The sequence below is a fragment of the Doryrhamphus excisus genome, chromosome 21 (genome assembly GCF_030265055.1).
Source record: "Doryrhamphus excisus isolate RoL2022-K1 chromosome 21, RoL_Dexc_1.0, whole genome shotgun sequence".
In the NCBI taxonomy this organism is placed as follows: Eukaryota; Metazoa; Chordata; class Actinopteri; order Syngnathiformes; family Syngnathidae; genus Doryrhamphus; species Doryrhamphus excisus.
The window spans coordinates 14,962,579-14,987,272 of record NC_080486.1 but is presented as its reverse complement, the minus strand read 5'-3'; the positions used below and the strand labels follow the sequence as shown (position 1 = coordinate 14,987,272).

Genomic DNA, 24,694 nt, shown 5'->3' with positions numbered 1-24,694 from the left:
TTGTCATTAGTTAGTAAATCAAGTTGTTGTGTGACTGGTTTGTCTGCTGAAATGTTTCCAATGATGAGATTAGCATCACCTGATGGGGGACAAGATGCTCTCTCATAGCTTCTGTTTCTTATCACCCAACAAAAATGCTGAATTAAGTATTAATATTTAACATAAAATACCTAGAGATAGTTTTATCTACCTTTAGAAGTAATACAATGTCATGTTTGTTGCATTTGATAGCGCTCTCACAGTGAAACTCCACCTGCTTCACCCTATCTGACCACGAGGTGTCACTATTACAGCGTCTTCAGCCCTGTCAGCAGTATTTGAATGGGTCCAAGCACAAGATTGTGACTTAATTAGATTTCTTAATTAGACCGTTTATCTGTCAAAACAGTCCAGCCCAGGCGTCTACCGAGTGTGATGCAGTAAGTCTTTCCGTCAGAGATCATAATATAGCTGCAGCGTCCCCTGCTCCCTGAAAAATCAATTCTCTGCGTTTTTTTTGCTCACCCAAGATTGTTTTCTCTCTCACTGTTGGAACTAAAAATATGTTCATTGTTCCTTTATTTTAATCAGTTTACATTGAATTCCCCTGCCAATACAGAAACGGGGAAGAATGGGAATAAAGCAACAGGAAGTTAAATGTGAAAATGTTCCACTGTGGTGTGTAACCCCCCAGTGACACGCTCCAAAATAATGTAGAAAAGTCTACCCAGATTTTCTCATGAAAATAGTTGTCACACTCTGGTGAAAGTGGACAGCGTCCTCACACACACACACACACACACACACACACACACACACACACACACACGGATGAAAACATGCAGGCCTCCATCCTCCTTGTCCTTTGTCAACAATGACTCAGGTCCTATGCGTGTCAGTGGGCGGAGCCAAGCCGCAAGACAGCAGTCTGGTTCTTCCTGTTTTGTTCCTGCACATGTTGTTAAGTGTGTGCGGGTGTGTTGTACACCTGAAAGTGACTTTGCCGTTTGTGTTTAGATAGAAAAGGTGTCAGGTTTTCCATTGACACACACAGGCACATGCACGCTTTAAAAAAAAAAAAAACATCAAGTAAAAGGACACGACCTTTCACCTCTGTCACACATTAACATTTGCTACTGTGATGTTCGGTATCAATATTATTGATTCACTAAGCAAATTCTCCATGAATGGCTTTGTTTGGTCTTTTCGTGAAGTCTTATTAGTGGCGGCCATTTTTGTTATCCTGCCATAACTCTTTCAAAACACTTAATTCCATAATAGAGCAATAGTTGGCTAAATAGATACAATAGATGGGCGCTAAACTGTTAAATAATATTGTCTGAAAATAAGAAATTGAACATTGATGTGTCGTTGGTACTGCAGTTTTGCGGCATCTCTGTGTGAAAGAGGCGTATGAATGAGACTGTCATGCCACGTAGGTGAGAAATAGGTGAGTGGATGGTTGCGAACTTTCCACTCTCCCACTTGGACACTCGGGCAGCGTCTCTGTGTGCCTCTCATCTGCTTTTATTACACAGACAGGTACATTTGACTGAAGGCCCGCCCCCTTGTCTGTCATTGGCTGTCTGGGCGCCTCCTCCTCGCTGCCAAGGGAAGTTTCTCTGCAGTGGCGGTCCGCATTTCACTGATGACCACCCTGAGTGTCTGAGTGTGTGTGTTTGTCCCTGTGTGTGCCTGTGCTGGCATGTGGTACAGAATGGAGGATAGGGGTAGCGGGGGGGAACAGTTCACGCTGAGGATGATGAGGATGGGCTTCCCTCAGCCGTCGCAGGCTCAGGTCAGTGCATGTGTGTTTTAAAAGGATGACGGCTTCCTGTTGCAGCCTCAGCTGTCTGCGTGTGTGTGTCTGTGTGTGTGTGTGTGTGTGTGTGTCCATTGTCCCACTATCTGGCTGGGGAGTGATGCAATGTGCGTGTGCACCCGATCATTGTGAGTCCTCATCTGTCTTCTCACATAATAATTTGTCAGAATGTAAACATTTGCAAAAGTTTGCTGACCATATTTGGGCAAAGGGGTGGAGCCAGCCTGCTGGTGATGTCACCCTCTTTTAGTCCATGGTGGTTTGCGTCCTCTCCCGATGCGATTTATCTTCTTACCTGTGGCCGCCATCCTTCCCCCGCTCACTCCTGACGTTCCATCATCACATCCGACGAGACGCTAATCCAAACAACGGGATTAGCGGCCCGTTTTAACCTCATTCCTCGATAAAAGTGAGCGCCAGGAGGGAGACAAAGTAGGCGCCGGTGTGAACCTGTGAAGTGATTTTTGGAAGTAGTAGCTCAGTGACACCGCTGCCTATCCCCCCCCCACAGGTGAGCCCCGGGCTCCAGACTGAGTGTTAGCCATGTTGGGTCAGGCCCAGTCGACCACCAGCACGCTGCAGCTGGTTGCCAACGACATGAGCGGCATCATGGAGACGCTGGATGCCCGTGAGCTGGACACGGACGACAGCCACTATCACACCACTGATGCCGGAGTACCAGGTTGGGTTTTTTTCTTCTTGTTTTTTTTTTTTTTACTGCTTTGAAATCTACTTTGTTTGTACGTTTGTCTGACTATTCCAGCAAAGACTTTGCCCTTCATGGCTGTCTACAACACGGTGGGCTTCAAGGAGAGCAAGGCCGACGTCTTCCTGTCCTCGCCCATCACCGCCAAGATCCTGGAGGTGGAGCGCTTCACGTCAGCCCAGGACCGCTTCAACGTGAGCCAGCAGCGGAGCGTCAGCAAGGTGGCTCATCAACACGTTTGGTGTCGAAGAGCTGAGATACGGGACTAACTCTCTCTCGCTTGTGGCGTTTCAGTCCATGCCTGCCGTGTACAAGATCGAAATGAAGCACGGCGAGTTCACATGGTTGGTGAAGAAGAAGGAGAAGCACTTCCTGGATCTGCACCGAGACCTGCGCACCTACAAGGCCGTCATGAGTCTGCCTCGGCTGACACGCAGGTTTGTGTGTGTCCGCCGTGTTTGCCCGCATCGTCTCTCACCTCTCACCACTCACCTCCGTGTCTCCGCAGCCACACCCTGAGGAGGCCGGCGGACGAGAGGGACATTCCCAACCTGCCCAGAAGCGGTGGAGAGGAGCTGGTCAGAGAGGAGCAAGTATCCAGCAGGAAGGTCTGTTCATCATCCAGAGCTGTTTGGGGTTAGTCTGCTTTGTTCACGTTTCTCTGCTGGTTTCGTTCCAGAAACAACTAGAAGATTACCTCAACAAGCTCCTGAAGATGCCCATGTACCGGCACTACCCCGGCATGGTACCCGACCATCACATCCCAGAGCAGATATTGCTAGAATTTGTGCTTCATAACATTCTTAGAACGTCATTAAAACGTCATTCTTGTTGACGTTGGATTTATCGAACTTCTTCTCTGTCAGATGGAATTCATTGACGTCAGCCAGCTGTCATTCATCCACGATCTGGGCCCAAAGGGCTTGTAAGAAAACTTCATTGACTTTACTGTTCCTTTAACGAGATGAAGTAGTTCCTCGGAGTATCGCTCTCTGTTTCTAGAGAAGGAATGGTGCTGAAGCGATCCGGCGGCCATCGGATTCCTGGCTTAAACTGCTGCGGTCAGAGCAAGATGTGTTACCGCTGGTCCAAACGGTCCGTCAACACACACACACACACACACACACACACACACAGTGAAAGATGTCACATTTCTACATGGCGTTGTTGTATTTGCAGCTGGCTGGTGGTGAAGGACTCCTTCCTGCTGTACATGAAGCCCGACTCGGGCGCCATCTCCTTCGTGATGCTCTTCGACAAGGAGTTCAGCATCAAGATGGACTCCAAGGACACGGAGACGCAGCACGGCGTGCGTGTGGACAGCCTCTCCAGGTGGGCCCGCACTTCGCCTGGCCCGGGCGAGCGCCATTTTGAAGTCTCTCTTTCTCTCATCCAATCCCCGCAGGTCGCTGGTGCTCAAGTGCAGCAGCTACAGACACGCCCGCTGGTGGGGGCAGGCCATCGAGGGCTTCGTGCACAAGCACGGCGGCGCCTTCCTCACCGACCACCGCTTCGGCTCCTTCGCCATGCAGGAGGAGAACGTCCCGGCCAAATGGTAACCATAGCAACCCAAAAGTGCCTTTTGTTTTCTTTTAGTGTTTGTATCTTGAAGCGCCGCCCACGCAAAAGTGCTTAAATGCAAAGTACGCAACTAAACAAGCCAAAACCTCCATCTCACAAATTAAAACGTTGCAGTCAATCAATCCTTGATGTAGTGTGTGTGTGTGTGTGTGTGTGTGTGTGTGTGTGTGTGTGTGTGTGTGTGTCACTGGAGTAACACGACACAAAAGTTGGGAAAGTGAGCCTCTGTCCTTCATCACTTGTCCCCCTGCTGGGCAACACTATACTGCCTGTGAGACGCCACACGTGTGCGTCTGTGTGCGTCTGTGTGTGTCTGTGTGCGTCTGTGTGTGTCTGTGTGTCACATGTCACAATATGTCACAGCAAGTCAGACTTAAAAAGTAACTTGCATCCTAGAAAGTGAATGATTGTCATGTGTGAGCGTGCAGGTACGTGAATGGGAAGACCTACATGGAGGACGTGGCCAACGCTCTGGAGGAGGCCAAGGAGGAAATCTTCATCACAGACTGGTGGTGAGTTCAAGTGCGTGCGCGCTTGTGTGTGTTGAGTCCACGGAGTTCACTCGGTGGTCACATCAAGTGGAACGGATCGCTTACCGTCTGACACGCACGCATAATTCAGCTCACAGGTCGTCATAAAAACCACGACCCTCAGGAGGCACCGCGCGGTCATGTGATCACAGTGTGTTTCTTCTCAGGTTGAGTCCGGAGATCTTCCTCAAGAGGCCCATCGTGGAGGGAAACCGCTGGCGTTTGGATCACGTGCTGAGACGTAAAGCGGTGAGTTTTGAGCTTGCGCTTGGACAAAGGTTATGAAGTAAAAAGGGCGGGGCTTGATGTGACGATCTTTGCTGTGGTTTTCTAACAGCAACAAGGAGTGCGTGTCTTCGTGATGCTCTACAAGGAAGTGGAGCTGGCGCTGGGCATCAACTCAGGCTACAGCAAGCGAACGCTCATCCACCTTCACCCCAACATCAAGGTGAGTCCACGCATGTGTTTGAGGAAGGCGTGCACGTCTCCCCAGCCCCTGACGCCGTTCGATCTCCACAGGTGATGCGTCACCCCAACCACGTCTCGTCCGCCGTCTACCTGTGGGCGCATCACGAGAAGATCATCGTCATTGATCAATCCGTGGCCTTTGTGGGCGGGATCGACCTGGCGTATGGCCGCTGGGATGACCGAGAGCACCGACTGACGGACGTCGGGAGCGTGACCTTCTCGCACCAGGACCAGGTGTCTAGTTTTTTACCCTGCTTGTCCTCATTAGGGTTGTTTTTTAAATAAAGATACGATTGTATGGTACATCAATCTGTGTTGTATAATTGTTTTCCAAGGCCGAGGAATCTACCGCCAATGCGACCGCTCAAGCCAACGGTAGTGGCGGCGTGTCCGGCGGCCACACGAACGCCGCATTCTCGGCGGACGACACGGTGGTGCAACCAAAGCTCAAGGGTCAGGGAAGGATGAGGAGGATGAAGATGAGCATCAAGAGGCACCTGCAGAAACACGGCCTGTCTCACCCCGATAGCGACGACGAGCTGGACGACGAAGACCGTGAGTGCTGGTGAAGGTGGTCTGTGTCCGCCGAAGCTCATGGGGTCTTTGGCTGTGTTGCAGGAAACGAGGCGGAGCGAAATCTGCAGTCGGACGTTGGCGATTTGTGTGGGAATACTCGCTTCTGGCACGGAAAAGATTACTGCAACTTTGTGCACAAGGACTGGATAGAGCTGGATAAACCTTTTGATGGTAAACAACATGGCGGCTGTTTGGAGGTTTGAACCCTCAGTCACCACCGCTGGGTTCCTCTCGTAGATTTCATAGACCGACACATCACTCCCAGAATGCCCTGGCACGACATCGCCTCCGTGGTTCACGGCAAAGCTGCCCGCGACGTCGCCAGACACTTCATTCAGCGATGGAACTTCACAAAGGTCAGCTCACCGCCATTTGAGGAAGAAAACGCAGGATCTTCATGTGTGTTTTCCCGCCAGATCGTGAAGCCCAAATATCGTTCCCTGTCCTTTCCGTACCTGCTGCCCAAGTCGCACACCTCCGCCGGAGAGCGGCGCTATCAAGTCCCCGGATGCACCACCACTAAAGTTCAGGTTGTTGCTTGGTTATACTTGTTAAATTTCCTGTATTGTCGGAATTTCCACCAGTTTTAAATACAGTAAAAATATAATAAAAATACAGTAAATGCATCTTAAGATGTGTTTCTTCTGCTTCTTCTCATTTAGTGCTCATAAACAGGCTCTAGGTCAGAACATCAAAATGTCAGCCTGATGGGGCACCATATGTTGTGATTGACTTTCTTGTGTGGTCTGTCAGATCCTTCGCTCGGCGTCGGATTGGTCGGCCGGCATCAAGTACCATGAAGAGTCCATCCACAACGCCTACGTGCACACCATCGAGAACAGCCAGCATTTCATCTACATAGAAGTGCGTTTTCACATCAGCTCGTTTTTTTTAATACTGATGGCGACGCACTTATTGACGTCACCGTCATTTTCGCCCAGAATCAGTTCTTCATCAGCTGCGCGGACAACAGGCACGTTTTCAACAAGATCGGCGACGCCATCGCCGAGCGTATCATCAAAGCGCACAGGTGAGCGTGTCAATTTCTTTTTGTCACCGCAGCAATAAAGTTATATTCAAAGGAGTCTATTTGTCTTTTAGGGAAGGTAAAAAGTACCGCGTGTACGTGGTCACGCCTCTGCTGCCCGGCTTTGAGGGCGACATCAGCACCGGAGGAGGCAGCGCCATCCAGGCCATCATGCACTTTAACTACAGGTGGGGGTTCGATGAATAACGATTAATAACTCAGCGCCACACCTTAACCCTTTGGCCGGTGTGTATGTGTGAGATTCCTTTAGCGGCTGCCATGTATCTCCCGGCTTCTTGTGCAAACATGGCACCCCCCCTCTAGAGCAAACACTGATGACAATATGACTCTTGTGCAGGACCATGAACAGAGGCGACCAGTCCATCATCTCGCAGCTGAAAAGAGAGAGTAAGTCACATGATGCACCCACGTACACAGGATGAGGGAAAAGAGGAAGTAAACGCAACGTTCAAGAGTACGATGAGCGAACGATGCGACTTGTGTTTCCCAGTGGGAGACCAGTGGATCAACTATATCTCCATCGCCGGCCTGAGGACGCACTCCGAGCTGGAGGGGAAGCTGGTCACAGAGCTCATTTACGTGCACAGCAAGATGCTCATCGCCGATGACAACACCGTCATCATCGGTAAGAACACGTCAGAAAACGCGCCGACAAATTTGACTGCGCACTCTTCTTTTGGATGATCAATTGTTGTTAATATGCAAGTTACTTTTTATGTTGATGTTTGCAGTTCAAGGTTTTTCCGGGTTACTTTGGTTAAAAAAAATGACTAAATATAAAAACAGGCTTCACTACACATCTGAAAAGCATGGCTGGCATTCAGCTCCAGATGTGGGAGCTCTAATTTTAATAGTTGTTTTTCTTCAGCAAATAGGCTAAATTAGCATGATGTAGCTGTTAAAATGTGAGTGTCATGTTAGCACCATATCTCACATCACTATGCTCGTGTTGCACTATGCTAGACACACAATATTTCCAGTAGGGCTTACTACTTATCCTAAATACCCAGTATAGCCCAATACACTATTGTGACCCATATTTAATGGTAGAAAAACACTATTAATATGCACAATAACACATTTGTGGTGTTGTGTCGCCACCTGTTGGCCATTGTAAGTATGACCGTCTTCCACAGGCTCAGCCAACATCAATGACCGCAGCATGCTGGGAAAGCGGGACAGCGAGGTGGCGGTGATCGTGGAGGACTCGGAGACTGTGGCGTCGGTGATGGACGGGATGGAGTACCAAGCGGGACGCTTTGCTCTGCAGCTTCGCCTGGAGTGCTTCAAGTGGGACGATGCTTTCCACACGGACAATTGTCATTGAAGGCACCGTCTTCTCACTCTTTTGTCTCTCCTTAATCCTCAGGACGATTCTGGGCGCTCACACGGACACCACCATCGACGTGTCGGACCCCATCAGTGATCAGTTCTACAAGGAGGTCTGGATGAGCACGTGCGCTCGTAACGCCACCATCTACCAGAGGGTAAACTTCATCGTCATCTTCTTCAAGATGATAATCCTTCCTGGAAGTAAAACATTTCCTCCTGCAGGTTTTCCGATGTCTACCATCCAGCGACGTCCGAAACCTCCTTGAGCTGGAGAGCTACCTGGCCAAGCAGGGCCTGGACAAGGAGGACATGGCCCGAGCTCGTGAAGAGCTGAAGAAGATCCGCGGTTTTGTAGTGCAGTTCCCATTGCAGTTCCTGTCCGAGCAGAACCTTCTCCCTCCCATCGGCTCCAAAGAGGCCATGATGCCCATGGAGGTGTGGACCTGAGCCCCCTCGTGTGTCTGACTCACAGGACTTCATCCAAACTTTTTTTTTGCCCCCCCAAACCTCATCTCACCGCTCATTAACACCACGTCAGATGAAATAATGACGTCCCTCCCGCTGCAAAACCAAGGCAGACGAGTGGAGATGCTGAGTGACATCATCTCAACAGGTCGTCATGGTGACGCAAGCAGCTTCTAAGCAGCAGTGAGGTGGTGAACGTCCTGCAGGCAGAAGAATAGATGATGTGTGCAACGTCCATGAGTAGGGAACGCCAGGAAGACACTACAAGCCTCAGCTCCCGCCTCCTGGCCACGCCCCTTGGCCACGCCTGCTTCTACGTGTGATATTTACATCAAATCCCAAGTGCCAAATGTATGATAGACCTTCACTGCTGATTCTGTGCTATCCATCCAACGACCACGTGACCATTGGAACATGGGCACTTGTGACGTGTTCAAGTGTCATCTGCGGACTTGTGGTATTTCTCCAAAACATGTGAAGGCAGCATGTTCCTTCGTGATGATAGTGGTCTGCATGTACTCCTCTTCGGAGTCTTCCTCTCTACCTCGCTGTGCTCCTACCTCCCGTCGCAGCTTTTGTCGTGGATTCCCTCGTCCTCTTAAAGTTGCCTTGAAACAGCAAGCAACAGCAGCAACAGGAAGTGAGTTCTCCGCATGTGTCCCTCAACTCGTCAACACTGTGTCTCCACCAAAATGCTAAGTTTGCACAGACTGTCGTGTTCATGTGGCGAACGTGCTCGTGCAAATAAAGAAATAATGAGGTTCATGAAGTGTGATGTTGTCATGGACTCATGGATATAAAAATGAAACATTCCAAACATTTTCAGTCAGCTTGCAGTACTCACCCTTAACCGCCCAGTGGCGCTGTAGGTCATGATCTGAAGGTGTCACGTGTTTGAATTTGGGCCTTGCTTGTTTTCAAGCGTCGTCTTCCACATTTGGTCAGAAAATATTATCAGTTTTCTTTGTGACTTTGCTAAAAAGTAATGCTAACTCTTCTTATAGGTTGCTGGGGGTCACCTATGCTAGGCTAAGCGATGCTAAGCTAGCTCTGCTAGCGTAAAGCTATTCACTAAAGTCACTCAGATGTCACACTACGGGCTGTAATGTCACTGCTAACGCTGCTAATGTCACCCTAAAATCACTAATGACACTGATATGTTGGGTTTGCCAAGCGATGTGATGTCACTGCCTGCGTGACGTCTTTTCGACGTCACATACAACTATGACGTCCATATGTGAAGGTCACGTGAGAGTGGCGCTGTGGGCGGGGCCAAATGAAACGCCGCCTCCTCGCTGGCCACTCCCGGGGAAGCGCGCTCCTGCTAGCGCGTCACGCACGGGCACTGCCAGTGACTCTGTCAAGTGCGCGCCACCGCTGTGCGCACGCTCTCTCCCTCCGCGTGCTTGTATCCGCGCGCGCCCCGGCCCCTCCGTGCAGGTGGAGGCATGTAGCAGCACCTGGAGCTCCGTGCACGTCGCTCCTTCTTCCTCATCCTGACGTCGCCCGTCCGCTGCGAGCCTCCCTGTGGCGGGAGAGGGGATCTTTTTCTCGGGTCGAGGAGCGTTCCTTCCCGCCGCTGCACGTCCGATGGTCGATGGTCGTTGAGGAAGCTTCCATCTTGAGTGCACCACCATGGCGAGCGACTCCCCCGCCAGGAGTCTGGACGAGATCGACCTGTCTGCTCTACGGGTAAGCCTGTGTGCGCGTGAGCACCTGTCCACTTCGCCCCCCCACCTTTTGCTGCCCCCCCGTCATCCCACCGGTCCGTGTGTCTCTTGTGTACGTGCTGCATTTCTCGTGCACGCGAACGTGTATTTTTTTTTTTTACAATGGCCGTCACTAGACTGCTGCAGATGTGTACCTACACGCACGCGTACGTACGCGCGCTCGTCCTCCCTCAGCAATAACGACGATTTCCGCCATTTCGTGATGTAGTGGTCACAGCATCATCATCCTCATCATCATCATCGTCGTCGTGTCACGGTGGCTTGTTTGGGAGTCCACGCACGCACGCGCTTTGTGCACCGTAAGGACACAGCTGAGGAATGTGTGGGCGTGCAGTTGCGCGTGCGTGTGCGTCTCCTCTCTCTCTCTCTCTCTGCTGTTCCCCTTTCTTCAGTTTTCCTTCACAATTGTACCTGCAGAGCCACAATCAAGTCTGGACATGAAGGAGGGTGGGACTGCGTGCGTGTGTGTGTGTGTGTTTGTGTGTGTGTGTGTGTCTGTGTATCAAAGATGTAAAGAAAGAGCAGATGTTCTTGTAGGCCTCAAATGTCTGGCCTCAAATGAGGTCACGCAGCCACGAGATGTGGTGGGATGCAAAGCTTCCTCATTTTGGTCTTTTTGGTCCCCATCTCACTTCCCTTTGTTGCTGCATCTTCACCTGAGCTCCTGTTTAGGAGCTTTTAGCAGGAGATGAAGCTGCGGGTGACATTTGTGGCGCCACCCACGGGTTGTGGTCAAATGCTTTGGAAGACATGCTAGCATCCATGTAATACAGATATGCAATGATAGTTTTTGACATTATCAGACAGATCATGATGATTTATGGATGATTATTTGCTACGTCGACCATGATGGCGGCCATGCTTTTCGTACCGGATTTTGCCACTTAATCCAACATTAGTACCCCATTTAGCCTCCTCTTTCAGCTTTAGCTTAGCATTATATACGTACATATTAGCTCCTGCTTAGCTACCAAGCCTGTATGTGTGTGTATATATATTTAGCAGAGAATTCCAAAATAGATTTTAAACGTGTGCATTTCCTGCTCAATAACTCGTTCTGCGTCTCGCTCACAGGACCCGGCTGGCATCTTTGAGCTGGTTGAACTGGTTGGGAATGGCACCTACGGCCAAGTGTACAAGGTGAGACTCTCTGATGTTCGTCGTTCATTGCTTGTGTGTTGTGTATTCTGTGTAAGCTCATTAAACTGTTGCAGGGTAAACAGTTGACTAGTTCCAGTATAACACCCGTACAGTACCACGTCTCAATTGGTGCAATTCCGTACTTACACTTACTTTAGTATGTGTACTGTGTGCTAATTTGCAGACTCCATTTTGTCTATTTTAAGTACTGAGTACTGCGAGATGCAGTGCACTGCATTAACCGGATGTTGCACTCTTAACAGTCGCCATCTTGCCTACGTATCGGAAAGAGAGCGTCAAACTTGAAAGAAGAGCCACTGAGGAGTAACTTATAGTCGTGGAATGTAGTGCAGTCAGTGTACACAGTATACTTATTAGTAATATTCCATTTGAGACGGTGACAGGCTGAAAAGCTGGAAAAAGGAATTCCAGGAAGTTGACTCAGGTGAGGTGAGTGCAGGTATCATGTATGTTGCCATGGGAACGTGACATAATTCTGCCGCTGCCTGTGTGTAGAATGCGAGGCTTGTCTGAACACGGTGCCGGGGAAGTGTTGTTGTGCTGGAGGCTGCGGCTGCGGCTGCGGCAGCGGCTGCCGTCCGTCCGTCCATCCATGCTGCTATCAGGAGCAATTGTGTGGCAGGCGTCAGTGTTGCAGGAAGACCGATAAGCCAACAAAGATGCTATCGCTTCCTCTCATCTTCTATCGCACAATGCTTTTATTGCTTCACGCGGCTGAGGCGGCGGCGGGGTCAGGTCGGTGGCGCTCGGCCTGCAGTCTCAGCCAGAGGTCCACTTTGTGTTTGACTTGTCTGGACAGAAAAAATGCTAATAAACGGCATATATCTAAGTGTGTTTGTTTCTGTGATATAGATATAGATCATGTAGATAGGGATCAGTATTCCATAACAATTTATTTCTTGATATCTGGAACTTGAGTGACAAAATCTCAGATATGGTTGCGGTATGGCTGCTAACAGACAAATTTTTCTCTTTTTGACTGCTTTGATAGGCTGCATGATGGATTAGTGGTTAGCATGTTGGCCACACAGTCAGGAGATCAGGGTTCGAATCTCTGTTGGGCATCTGTGTGGAGTTTGTACTCCCAAAAAGTGCAGCACGTCCTCATCATTAAAAACTTGTCTTTGTGCGTCAGGGTCGCCATGTCAAAACTGGCCAGCTGGCTGCCATCAAGGTCATGGACGTCACAGGAGTATGTAACACACACACATCCACACTTGCACACATCCACACTTGCACACCACGTCTTCTCACAAGTGTGTATGTGTTAGGATGAGGAGGAGGAGATTAAAGCGGAGATCAACATGCTGAAAAAGTACAGCCACCACAGGAACATCGCCACATACTATGGCGCCTTCATCAAGAAGAATCCTCCCGGCATGGACGACCAGCTGTGGGTGTGTACCATCCAAGCATATTCAAAAAATCATCTTAAGGTTATTTTTCAGCACCAAATCTGCAGAAAAATGCACTTTTTTGCTCCATTTTTGAGAGCAGAGGCCCTCAAATGCCATAAACGTAAAGACTATCAAAGAATAGAGGGGGAGACATCCATTGAGAACTAGTGTAAACATCACACGGACACAGTCTTGGAGCCCATCTTGATAATGTTGCTTGTGTGCCCCAGCTGGTGATGGAGTTCTGCGGCGCCGGCTCGGTGACGGATCTCATCAAAAACACCAAAGGGAATTCTCTGAAGGAGGAGTGGATTGCCTACGTCTGCAGGGAGATCCTCAGGGTGAGCTTGCTGCACCGCAGCACCGCAGCATAGAAAGCGTCAGTCACTCATGCACACCACGTCCTCCTGCAGGGTCTCACTCACCTCCACCAGCACAAGGTCATCCATCGGGACATCAAAGGTCAGAATGTTCTCTTGACGGAGAACGCCGAGGTCAAGCTAGGTGAGTTTAGTGCTGCCAGTATGACTTTTAAAAAGAATTCAGAGTTGCTGATGACCGTTGTGACCGTGACCACACCATGACCGCGTGTGTACGTGCAGTGGATTTTGGCGTCAGCGCTCAGCTGGATCGCACGGTGGGAAGAAGGAACACGTTCATCGGGACGCCATATTGGATGGCGCCGGAGGTGATCGCTTGTGACGAGAACCCAGACGCCACGTATGACTTCAAGGTAGAGTGCTATGAGATAACATTAACGAGCTATGAGATATGATATTGACATACATTGAAGGCGGTCATGTGTCAGGAGATGTTCGCCATATTAGCGTCTTTTCGAATTCGAGCTGCAAAAACCCAAGTCAGAGTGGGAATAAGTGTAAGAATGCAAGAGGGGGACAGATGGCGGATATTTTTATGACTTAACAAGTACACAGTGGAGCCAGCTCGTTAGCTTGTTAGCACGTTAGCTGCTTGGCTATGCAAACATTTTTGTCTTTCTCACAGAGTGATCTGTGGTCGCTCGGCATCACGGCCATCGAGATGGCGGAGGGAGCGCCACGTAAGTGTGAAGCATTTTCACCGGACCCTCGTCTCTTCTTTTTTTTTTTCACGTCGTCTTCTTTCTTTTCCTCGTCAGCGCTGTGCGACATGCATCCCATGAGAGCACTCTTCCTCATCCCCAGAAACCCCGCCCCCAGACTCAAGTCAAAGAAGTGGTGAGTCATATCAAATAGTAGCGGTGGGCGAAACCTCTGGTGTCCATACATGCACTTTGAGATTGTAAAGGTGTGTGTGTGTGTGTGTGTGTGCAGGTCCAAGAAGTTCCAGTCGTTCATCGAGAGCTGCCTGGTGAAGAGCCACGGTCAGCGGCCCAGCACCGAGCAGCTCCTCAAGCACCCCTTCATCAGGGACCTTCCTAACGAGCGGCAGGTCCGCATCCAGCTGAAGGACCACATAGACCGCACCAAGAAGAGGCGGGGCGAGAGAGGTGAGGACACGATGCTCACCGGCAGCATCATCAACAATGAGGGCGTGTCCTAACCTGTCTCTGTGTCCAGATGAGACCGAGTACGAGTACAGCGGCAGCGAGGAGGAGGATGAAGAGCGGGACATCGGCGAGCCCAGGTGGAACGATGACCCCCTCGCTTTTGACGAGCAGGAGCGCCTCTCTAAAAGATCTGTTCCTCTCGTCTTCGCTCTTCCTGCAGCTCCATCATCAATATTCCCGGGGAGTCCACTCTGAGGCGGGACTTCCTGCGTCTTCAGCTGGCCAACAAGGAGCGGTCGGAGCTGATCCGCCGCCAGCAGCTGGAGCAGCAGCAGAACGAGGAGCACAAGCGACAGCTGCTGGCCGAGAGGCAGAAGCGTATCGAGGAGCAGAAGGAGCAGAGGCGGCGGCTGGAGGAGGTCATTAATTTTTTTTAATGTTGTGCAGGTTGTCTCTAAACATAAAATGATTCCAGTGAATGAAAAGGTCAAATACACGCAGGAGTGGAAGTGCACCATCTTGCATGAAGCCATCAGTGATGTTCTGATGAATGACATTCCGTATTCGACCCGCAGCAACAGCGCCGCGAGCGAGAGATGAGGAAACAGCAGGAGCGGGAGCAGAGGAGGCGCTACGAGGAGATGGAGCAGATCCGCCGCGAAGAGGAGCGGCGACACGCTGAGAGAGAACAGGTGAGGCGGCAACGGCTACGCTGCTAAAAAAAAAAGGAAGTCCAAGCTGCTCGGTGCTGGCGATCATGTGACTGGTGACTGCGTTGCTATTGGTTGCATGGTGGCTCCACTTGCAGACACACGTACTGTAGCTTCACCTTTTACGTTTCCCTCCTGATATCTCTAACTCCTCTATCCTCATCCTCCTCTGTATTCTCTTCCTGCTGTGGTGATGCGGCTGTCTGTGATTGGCTCCTGTCCCGCCTCTTTCGTTTGGCTCTTTGATGCTTCCGCGCCGCCGCCGCCGATGGCGCTTAGGAGTATATCCGTAGACAGCTGGAGGAGGAACAGAGGCAGCTGGAGATCCTGCAGCAGCAGCTCTTGCAGGAGCAGGCCTTACTGCTGGTAATGTCAAACGTCTCCATGGCAACCACACAGCGCCTGTGTCAGCGTTGCACAGCTGGAATGCAACTCCAGTGCTAGAGCTGTGAAGTTACTGTTTTGAGTACTTTTTAATGCAGTAATCACAGGGGGGTGGAAGCGGTATCTTACTGACTAGAATGTAGTCCGATATCCAGACTTTGACTTTTACCCCCCCCCCAGGAGTACAAGAGGAAGCAGATCGAGGAGCAGCGCCAGGCCGAGCGTCTGCAGAGGCAGCTGCAGCAGGAGCGAGCCTACCTGGTGTCTCTGCAGCAACAGCAGCAGCAGGACCCACAGCGCCCCCCGCAGGACAAGAAGCAGCTCTACCACTACAAGGACCAGGCGCCAGGCGCCGCCAACGACAAGCCCGCCTGGGCTAAAGAGGTAGGCGGCACGGCCGGCGACATCTTGCCAAGTTGTGTTTGACACCCAAACCGTGACTGTCAATCAACATTGTTTTTGTATTTTTATGCGCAGCTTGTTTAAACCTGCTTTTTCCTTTTACACCTGCCATGTTTGTGAATATTATCATTGTATTCTCAGGGCATCGAATCGACCGATTGTGATTGATTTTGCGTTATACCTGAACAACGATTCCTTGTTCAAGTCAGTTGTAACTTTAAATGCTCAAATTGAGAGTCACCTTAACCATAACGAGGGCGTTTATTGGAAGTGGGTGATAATTATTGATAATTATCTACTGTACTTCACAGCTGGAAAGAAGGAAGATGGGACTACACCTGTTAACATGTTCTTCTCACCATCTCTAATTCTTTGTAGGTGCAGAGAGACTTAAGTTCTTAAGTGCGATATTTATGTGGTGAAATTTCCCGTTAGCATGGTAGCATCACGGCGGTTTTATTTGTTTTCATGTTGTCATCACCCCACTGCCACAGGTGATGCGTCGTGCTCAGAGCAACTCGCCTCGCGTTCCCCCCAGGAAGTACCACTCCTTTAGGCATCCTCGAGACGCCAACCTGGACAACCTGCTCTTGCTTCCCGGTTACAAACCTCGCAGGCCCCGCCCCCCTTCCTACCCCGCCCACGTCAGCCCCTCCAGGAGTTACGACCACAGCCACCATCACCACCACGGCCACATGCCGCGAATCCGCATCACCTGCGCCCCGGAGCAAGCCCCGGTGGCGCTCCGACGGAGGAGCCCGGACGCCCGAGGGCGGAGTCCCAGCCGGCGGGTCAGTCAGGAGGGCAGACAGAAGCAGTCCTCGGAATCCAACTAACGCTCGTAACCTTTAACCCCTGCTAACTGCTTCTTTCTCTAACCAGGCAACTTCACTTCCTCTAACAGGGGGCGAAGCCAAAACATCCAAAGCTCCCATCGGTGTGTCACGTTACTTTTACGCATCATCTTTTATTTTCAACTAACACTTCTCCTGCAGGCTTCTTCTTTTGGACGCTTTGGACTCTTTGACACATGTGACTTTGATAAAAACATTCATCGTTTTGTGAATCATTTTCATAGCGGAGCACTGCTACGTCTGCACGACGGCAACACAGGCTTCATTAATCTCTGCTTCTTCCTGCATACTTTCAGGGCATACACCCAGGCTTGCCCCCTAGTGGCGGCTGGTGGACAGATGTAGGGCAGCTAGAGCTATAATCGGCCTGTCTCCCTGTGGACGCCAACATACATAGACACACACACACACACTCGATCATGTTCCTCCAAGCTTCAGAGGCCCACTTCACGCATTATCTTCACCCTGTTACTGCACACAACCAAAACTGAAGTTTGTGTAGATACTCCAAGTGCATGAAGCCACCACGAGCCCCACTGCATGCTGGGAGTGACTGTGGTCTGATGTGTGTGTCAGGTGGACGAGCGTTATGTGATCAACAGACAGACTTCTCCTGCATTGCAGCATAAAGTCTCCAACCGGATCTCGGACCCCTCGCTGCCGCCCCGCTCCGAGTCCTTCAGCAGCGGCGGCATCCAGCAGGCCCGGACTCCGCCCATGCACCGCTCGGTGGAGCCGCAGGTGCGTGCAGCTGCTGTCACTCACACTTAGCCACGCCTCCTCACGTGGATCTAAACACTCTGGTGTGAATGAACATGGATGTTGCCATGCATGATGTTCTCTCTCTTCCTGACCTCCTCCTCGTCCTCCTCCTTCCCGCCTGCTTCCTGCTTGCGTGCGTGCGTGCGTGTGTGCGCGCAGATGGCGCACCTGGTGCAGGTGAAGAGTCACGGGCTGTCAGGCTCGCAGTCTCTGTACGACCCCCACGGCGTGTCCTCTTCCACGGTGTCGCCCTCCCCCTCCCGACCTCCCATGCCCCGGCAGAACTCCGACCCCACCTCAGACACCCCTCCTCCCATGCCTCTCTCACGCCTGGCGCCCCCTCTTGACAAGCTGGACCGCAGCTCCTGGCTGCGGCAAGACGACGACATGCCCCCCAAGGTCTCTGCATGCCCCCTCCTGTATGGGCGTACGTGCGCTTGTGTGCATGTTGTGTAGTCCGTGTCTAGGTGTCTGGCCTCATTTGAGCCCCTCCTTTTTGGCTTGTGTGTGTTTTCTTCGCACGTGTGAACTTAACTGACACCCGTCTATATGTGTCCCTCAGGTTCCTCAGAGGACCACGTCCATCTCCCCGGCTTTGGTCAGGAAGAACTCACCTGGAAACGGTCCTGGACTCGGACCGCGGGCTGGAGCACACCTCATACGGGCCAGGTACACACACTCAAAACAAAATGGCGTTGTCTATTTGAGTGATCTAAGTCTTCTTCTCCTGAAGTGCTGCACAAAAGGGTGATTCATCACATCTAGGGTGGCATTTAGCAATGATTTGACCTTGAATAGTTGGCTAATTAAAATAATTCCAATCTCTATTGCATTTTTTTCGAACATCTCTTCCAAAGCTTTGTGACCACAACACAAACGGGGCACCACTAATGTCAAATCACATGACTGTATATGCAACGTTTGCCACATCAATTAATGATATGTTTGTGTTGTCATAGCAACCCTGATCTTCGGAGGACTGATGTTTCCATGGATACACCCCTGAAGAGGACGAGCAGTGGCAGCTCCTCCAGCTCCAGCACCCCCAGCTCGCAGGGCGGCTCTAATGAGCGAGGTGCTGACACACACTGGATACAGCATACCTCCATAATGGAGCGTGGTGTGTGTGTGTGTGTGTGTGTGTGTGTGTGTGTGTGTTCGGTCGTTATGATTAATGTGTGTGTGTGTTCAGCAAATGCAGCCATGAAGACAGAAGGCACAGTTCCGTCAGACGAGGCCAAGGACGACGGCAGAGACGTGTCGCGACCCAGTCGGCCTGCAGTGAGCGCTTCCACACACCGCATCCCGACACACCAACTGTGGTCTTATTTTATTCGTGATCATGTCTTCTCTCTTCTCACCCTACATCCTTCCTTCCATCAGAGCTATAAGAAAGCTGTAGACGAGGTCAGTGGTATGACCCCCCCCCCAATATACCCCCTTCCTCCTGAACACCCCCACCACCTGAGTGAGACTCCTCACCTTTACCCTCATATGCAGCTTCCCATTAGCACGTTTAGCATGCTAACTACTCCCTGCAGCACACCGGATACACCGCAGGGTTGGCAGCTGTGGATAAGTGGTTGAGAATGTGACCTGGTGCCACAGAGCGCAAGATTCAACTCCCCTCTACCAGCAGAGAGAATTGGGCGGGGGGAGTGAATGTGCAGCACTTTTACCCTATCTTGTCCCAAATTAAAACCTGCACTTCCTTCCTGTTACCACTCCTCCCTCAAATATCAAGTTGAGGTTTGGGGGATGCGCAAGTTCCCTGACTTTTGACCTTTAACCCCCCCAGCATGCCCCACCCACGTCCCTCACTTTTAGTTTGCAGCGTGTCTCAATTAGCCATTAGCATCCACCTCAGTGCAGTTAGAATGTTGACCTTCTACGTCTCATTGGGATGAAGGATGACATTGGCGTTCTAAGCTCCGTTTATTAACCGGCTCCTTTTAACCCCGCCCCTCCGCGTCTCCTTCCAGGACCTGACGGCGTTGGCCAAGGAGCTGCGAGAGCTGCGTCAAGGGGAAGAAACCAGCCGCCCGCCTGTCAAGGTGACAGACTACTCCTCCTCCAGCGAGGAGTCTCACAGCAGCGAGGATGAGGAGGGAGAAGGCGGGGCTAATGACGGAACGGTGTCTGTCAGTGACATCCCTCGGATCATGTGAGTACCAGCAGGTGGCGCTAGCGTGAAAAGAAGTGGAACCCACTGGTGAACCAATACGTCTTTCAGGCCTGCAGCCAGCCAAGGAGCCAACGAGGCCCTCGGCATGATGGGAGGCCACAACGACTCGCATGCGGACTCGTATGGAAACAACTCCCAGGACAGCACCCTGATGATGCGTGAGGTGAGCGCCTTCTGACGTCTACTTCCTCCCCAGCGAGGCGCTCTCATCGCCGCTTCCTGTGTCTCCTCACTTTGAATTCAGTACTGTGCTCTTTTGGGGGTTTTCTCACCTCCCCGCCTATCTAAAAAAAGCACAGCGTGGTTCCTGCCAGCCCCTGTCAATCACAACCGGCCTGCACGTTCACAGCCGCCCGCCCCTTTCTCTCTTCTTCCAGAGACTTGGCGAGCGGAGGCGGAGCTCGACCGCCAGCAACGGCATCCTCGGCATTGCTAATCTCTTTGCCGACACCTCAGATCTCCCTGATTTGGTGCAACAAAGCACTTCCTCCCTGGTTGCCCTTGGCGGTGACGCCCCCGGGGCCCAAGTAGGTCCAATGAATACAACGTTTGGCCCCCGAATCCGTCACCTTGTCATCCTCACACCGTGATCCCGCTCCCACTGTTCCTGCTGTTTGTTTAGTGATGGTGTCGTTTGGATATGCAGAAAAAAACGTCCCTGCTCCCATGATTCTTCCCTCCGCTCTTTCGGGCTTCCAGCCTCCGACCCACAAAGTTCCTCCCATGTTACCATAGCAACCTTTAATTGAAGACCTTCAGTGGAGACTGTTCTGCTTGTGGCTAAGATGTGTGTTCTCTGTGTTTGGTAGTACGGGATGGCAGGGGGAGGAGGAGGCGGCGGCAGTGGTAGCTCCAAGGCCTCCTTCACGCCGTTTGTGGATCCCAGGGTTTACGGGACTTCCCCGACGGATGACGAGGACAACATCTCTGCTTCAGGTGGCCTTCAAACACTCGGACGGGTTGCGTTTTAATAGAGCACGTCTGACTTGCCGTGACTCGTCATGTTGTTGCAGCCATGTTTGCCGACGAGCTGCTGAAGCAGGAGCAGGCGCGCCTCAACGAAGCCCGCAAGATTTCGGTGGTCAACGTCAATCCCACCAACATCCGACCGCACAGCGACACTCCCGAGATCCGCAAGTACAAGAAGCGCTTCAACTCCGAGATCCTGTGTGCCGCTCTGTGGGGTGAGCCGGCCGTCGTTGGTGTGATTCCTGTGATGGACCCCAACCCCCCACCCCCGGTCTGCTTACACGCTCCTGTACGTGTGCCTGTGCAGGAGTCAACCTGTTGGTGGGAACGGAGAATGGCCTGATGCTGCTGGACCGCAGCGGGCAAGGCAAAGTCTACAACCTCATCAATCGCCGCCGCTTTCAGCAGATGGACGTCCTGGAGGGTCTCAACGTTCTGGTCACCATTTCAGGTGGGCTGTTTGGAACACATGGGAGACACGCTTGTCAAGGTTCAAGTTCAACATGTTTCCTTTTGAGCAGGCAAGAAGAACAAGCTGCGTGTGTACTACCTGTCCTGGCTGAGGAACAGGATACTACACAATGACCCCGAGGTGGAGAAGAAGCAGGGCTGGATCACTGTAGGCGAGCTGGAGGGATGCGTGCACTACAAAGTCGGTACGGAGGTCTTGTTTGCATCACAGAAAGCTTCAAGAAGGACACATTCTTCAAAACATGGCAGAACATTGAATGCAACTGTGTTTTGTGCTGCAGTGAAGTACGAGAGGATCAAGTTCTTGGTGATCGCCTTGAAGAACGCTGTAGAGATTTACGCCTGGGCTCCTAAACCTTATCACAAGTTCATGGCCTTCAAGGTGAGGAGGCATCTCAATTGATGAATCAGAAGTTAGACTAGTGTTGTCCCTGAAACTTGGCTCTTCATCTTAGTAAGACATTTAGGACAATTGGGTAGACCTTTCTGTCCACAAATCATCACTCTTGTGTTGTGTCAGTCTTTCACGGAGCTGCAGCACCGCCCCCTGCTGGTGGACTTGACAGTGGAGGAAGGGCAGAGGTTAAAAGTCATCTACGGCTCCAGTGCAGGCTTCCACGTCATTGACGTGGACTCCGGCAACCCCTACGACATCTACATCCCCTCACATGTAAGTATGAGAAGGACCTGTCTCAGCATCTTCTTGTTTCCGTGGCGATGGAGAAAGGGAACAACCACCACCAGCCTCCTTTTGAACTCTTGTGTCTCGTACGCTGACAGATTCAGGGGCAAGTGACCCCGCACGCCATCGTGGTTCTGCCCAAGACGGACGGCATGGAGATGCTGCTGTGTTACGAGGACGAGGGCGTCTACGTCAACACCTACGGCCGCATCACCAAAGATGTGGTACTGCAGTGGGGCGAGATGCCCACCTCTGTTGGTACGTCCTTTATTATTATTATTATTATTATAAGTCCATAATCATTGTAACGGCAAAAATGCTCACCATAGTTTGTGCATGTGCAGCTTACATCCATTCCAACCAGATCATGGGCTGGGGAGAGAAGGCCATTGAGATCCGCTCGGTGGAGACGGGACACCTGGACGGTGTTTTCATGCACAAGCGAGCTCAGCGATTGAAGTTCTTGTCTGAGAGGAATGACAAGGTGAGAGCACCACACTTTAGTGTTAAAGCGCAACAAGAAGCGATGCCACAAGCTCATGCATTGGTTTTGCGTGTCTCCATCTTTTCCAGGTTTTCTTTGCATCCGTCCGTTCCGGTGGCAGCAGCCAAGTCTTCTTCATGACCCTCAACAGAAGCTCCATGATGAACTGGTAACCCTCTCGTGACTCCCAACATGGCCGCCGTCACCACAGACGAGGGGTGCCCGGTGTTAGTAACAAAGTCTTCAGGCGGTGTCGCCCGGGATCTCCGTGACGCCTTTGCTCACACTCGAGGCTGGCATCGCTCTTGACAGCTTCGGACTTCGATGACATGACGCCGAGTAGCCTTTGACTTCCCCCTGTGGCCGACCAGGGAACTGCGGACAAGTTGTAGCACATCACTTCTTCTTCTTTTTTTTTTTTTTTTTTACTACTTCCTGGGACTGATCCAATCCAGCAACATCTTTGAATGCTTCGGCTACTAAGGACACGTTGGAAACGAAATCCCAAATGGACGTGTCACTTGTTGATTTTCAAAATAAGGGTGTTTGTAGAGTAATAGCCAATGAGTAGATATTTTTTGTTTTGCTACATCGTGAAGGAAAAAGAGGGAAAAGAACTTCTTGACAAAGATGATAGCGATGCTTTTTAGGGAACTTCTGGTCAGTGTTGGCAGTGATGAGTAGTCACGAGGGAGCCACGAGCCAACATCCAGAAATAACTTGATGATTTATTTGCTCCCTCACTTCCTGTACCCTTCATTTTGTGTCATTTCCTCGTCAGTCCACTGGAAAGTGACATTCTCTCTTTTTCCTTCAAGCTAAGACAGAGTAGCTGTTTTGTTCTCAGCGAACCACGCCACAACGGTCGCCGTTGGTTGGTTGGCTCGCTCGTTGCAAACAGATCTTCACAATTTGTCATACCGAATGCTTAAGATAGTCAACGAGTCTGCAGCAGAGGCGAATACCTTGTAGCTAATCATTCTGAATATTCTTTGGAGCGCTGTGCTCCTGACGATGACAATGTTCTCATGCATTTAAACCACTTGACAAAGGGTGCTGCTCACAGTGTGAACATTCATCAAAGTGCTGCTCAAAGATCCCCTCCTGTCTCGCTCGCCACCAAAACGACACCAAGGGACCTTTTTGAGGCTCATCGTGCAGATCTTTTCGGTTTCTAATTTAGTGACCCCCCTCTCGATCTGCTGCCGTCTGTGTGCAATGCAACCGTGTAAATACTTACTGTTTTTGGACACACAATTTGTAGTCTCTACCCAGATTGTAGTTTCTCCTCCATGGGAGTTTTGCACAACATGCTTCGTCTCACTTTAGTTGTGCATTTTGCATGCTAACACACCTCGTCACTTCTCGGTAGGACACATGACAACATTTAACGTCAGCAAAAGTGTAGAAACAAAAAAAGTACTAGCTAGCACATGTGCATAACAAAGCTGGTAAGAGTCCCTGAAGGAAATCCCTTCTTGTACCACAGCGGTGTCTGAGCAACCCCACTCAGACTCGCCTCTGGAGCTCATGTCCATCGCCTGGCGGACTAGCGCGACCTGCCTCCTCTCCCCACTGTGTGGTTCCAATAAAAACATGCCAAGCGGGAGTCTAAACGTGACTTCTGGTACAGTGGCATTAGGACAGAAATGCTGCATAAGGGGGTGTAGTCTGGCTGGTGTGTTCTGTCGGCATCCTTTAACACACAGTGGTCCAGCATCACTCAGGAAACACATTTGTGTTACTTTGACATGCATTTTCCACCACTGCCACTCGGGATTCATTCATCTTCCACTGAACCACTGAATATGTTGTGATTTTTTTTTTAAATTCTTTTTTTAGATGTCGCTCCCACTCCACAAGGAGCAGGTCGGGGGGGTCTCCCACCTGAGCACAAACACTTTTTTGTGAGGGTCATCTTTTATTTGTTCTGTTTATGCTGATTAATGTACAAGTAGGTGTAAGCAAGCCATTCTGCGGCCAGCTGCTGAAGCCTTTTACATGTATAGGATGCTCACCTTAGTAGTGGACATCCTGTGCTCTCTCTATACATATATTAACACTGTATATCTTACTCTTCAGTTTTAGGGAAAGACAAACATGTTCACTGAAAACTTAGATGTCTTTCTACAGATTAGAAAACATAGCTATAACAATTTCTTAAACAAAAAAGGTCAACACTGTTTTTATTGTGGTATTTGTATTTCAATTTTTGTATCAAGACTGTGAACAGCTGTCAGTATGTGAGCGTGTGCGTGTGTGTGTGTGTGTGTAGAGCAAGTGTGCACAGATGTGTGACATGCATGTGTGTTTTCACCCTCGTCTGGATCACTGGAATCAAACCTCAACCCTAAGGACACACATCTCTGATGTTGGAATTCTACAATAAACATTCTCTCCTTGTACAGCATCAGCAGTAGCTTTTTTTGTCTCTGCACTGAATGATCAATAATTCGTTACATAAGATGATCGGGTTTGACATCTCACTTGGAACATATCTGTGTGGA

At 50.7% G+C, this 24,694-nt stretch overlaps 1 protein-coding gene and 1 pseudogene across 1 annotated transcript; both read left to right on the top strand.

Annotated features, from left to right (window-relative positions):
- Positions 1-1,539: 1,539 nt before the first annotated feature.
- LOC131109025 (phospholipase D1-like) lies at positions 1,540-9,270 on the top strand. Its single transcript, XM_058060555.1, has 26 exons — positions 1,540-2,233; positions 2,313-2,483; positions 2,565-2,728; positions 2,802-2,944; positions 3,016-3,115; positions 3,187-3,252; positions 3,374-3,432; positions 3,510-3,602; positions 3,687-3,839; positions 3,913-4,062; positions 4,517-4,600; positions 4,786-4,867; positions 4,956-5,066; positions 5,138-5,320; positions 5,422-5,641; positions 5,705-5,833; positions 5,900-6,018; positions 6,079-6,192; positions 6,416-6,526; positions 6,604-6,692; positions 6,764-6,877; positions 7,048-7,097; positions 7,201-7,335; positions 7,847-8,000; positions 8,080-8,197; positions 8,265-9,270. The coding sequence occupies exons 2-26, from the start codon at positions 2,345-2,347 to the stop codon at positions 8,487-8,489; spliced, it is 3,105 nt and encodes a 1,034-aa protein (XP_057916538.1). The 5' UTR covers positions 1,540-2,233; positions 2,313-2,344; the 3' UTR covers positions 8,490-9,270.
- Positions 9,271-9,924: 654 nt separating this feature from the next.
- On the top strand, positions 9,925-24,591 carry LOC131108784 (TRAF2 and NCK-interacting protein kinase-like; annotated as a pseudogene).
- The last annotated feature ends 103 nt before the right edge of the window (positions 24,592-24,694 follow it).

Coding starts and splice junctions, on each gene's coding strand:
- LOC131109025 (XM_058060555.1), top strand. CDS start 2,345: ATGTTGGGTCAGGCCCAGTCGACCACCAGCACGCTGCAGCTGGTTGCC. Junction 3,253..3,373: donor ACCGGCACTACCCCGGCATG/GTACCCGACCAT, acceptor CTTCTCTGTCAG/ATGGAATTCATTGACGTCAG. Junction 3,840..3,912: donor CGTGTGGACAGCCTCTCCAG/GTGGGCCCGCAC, acceptor CAATCCCCGCAG/GTCGCTGGTGCTCAAGTGCA.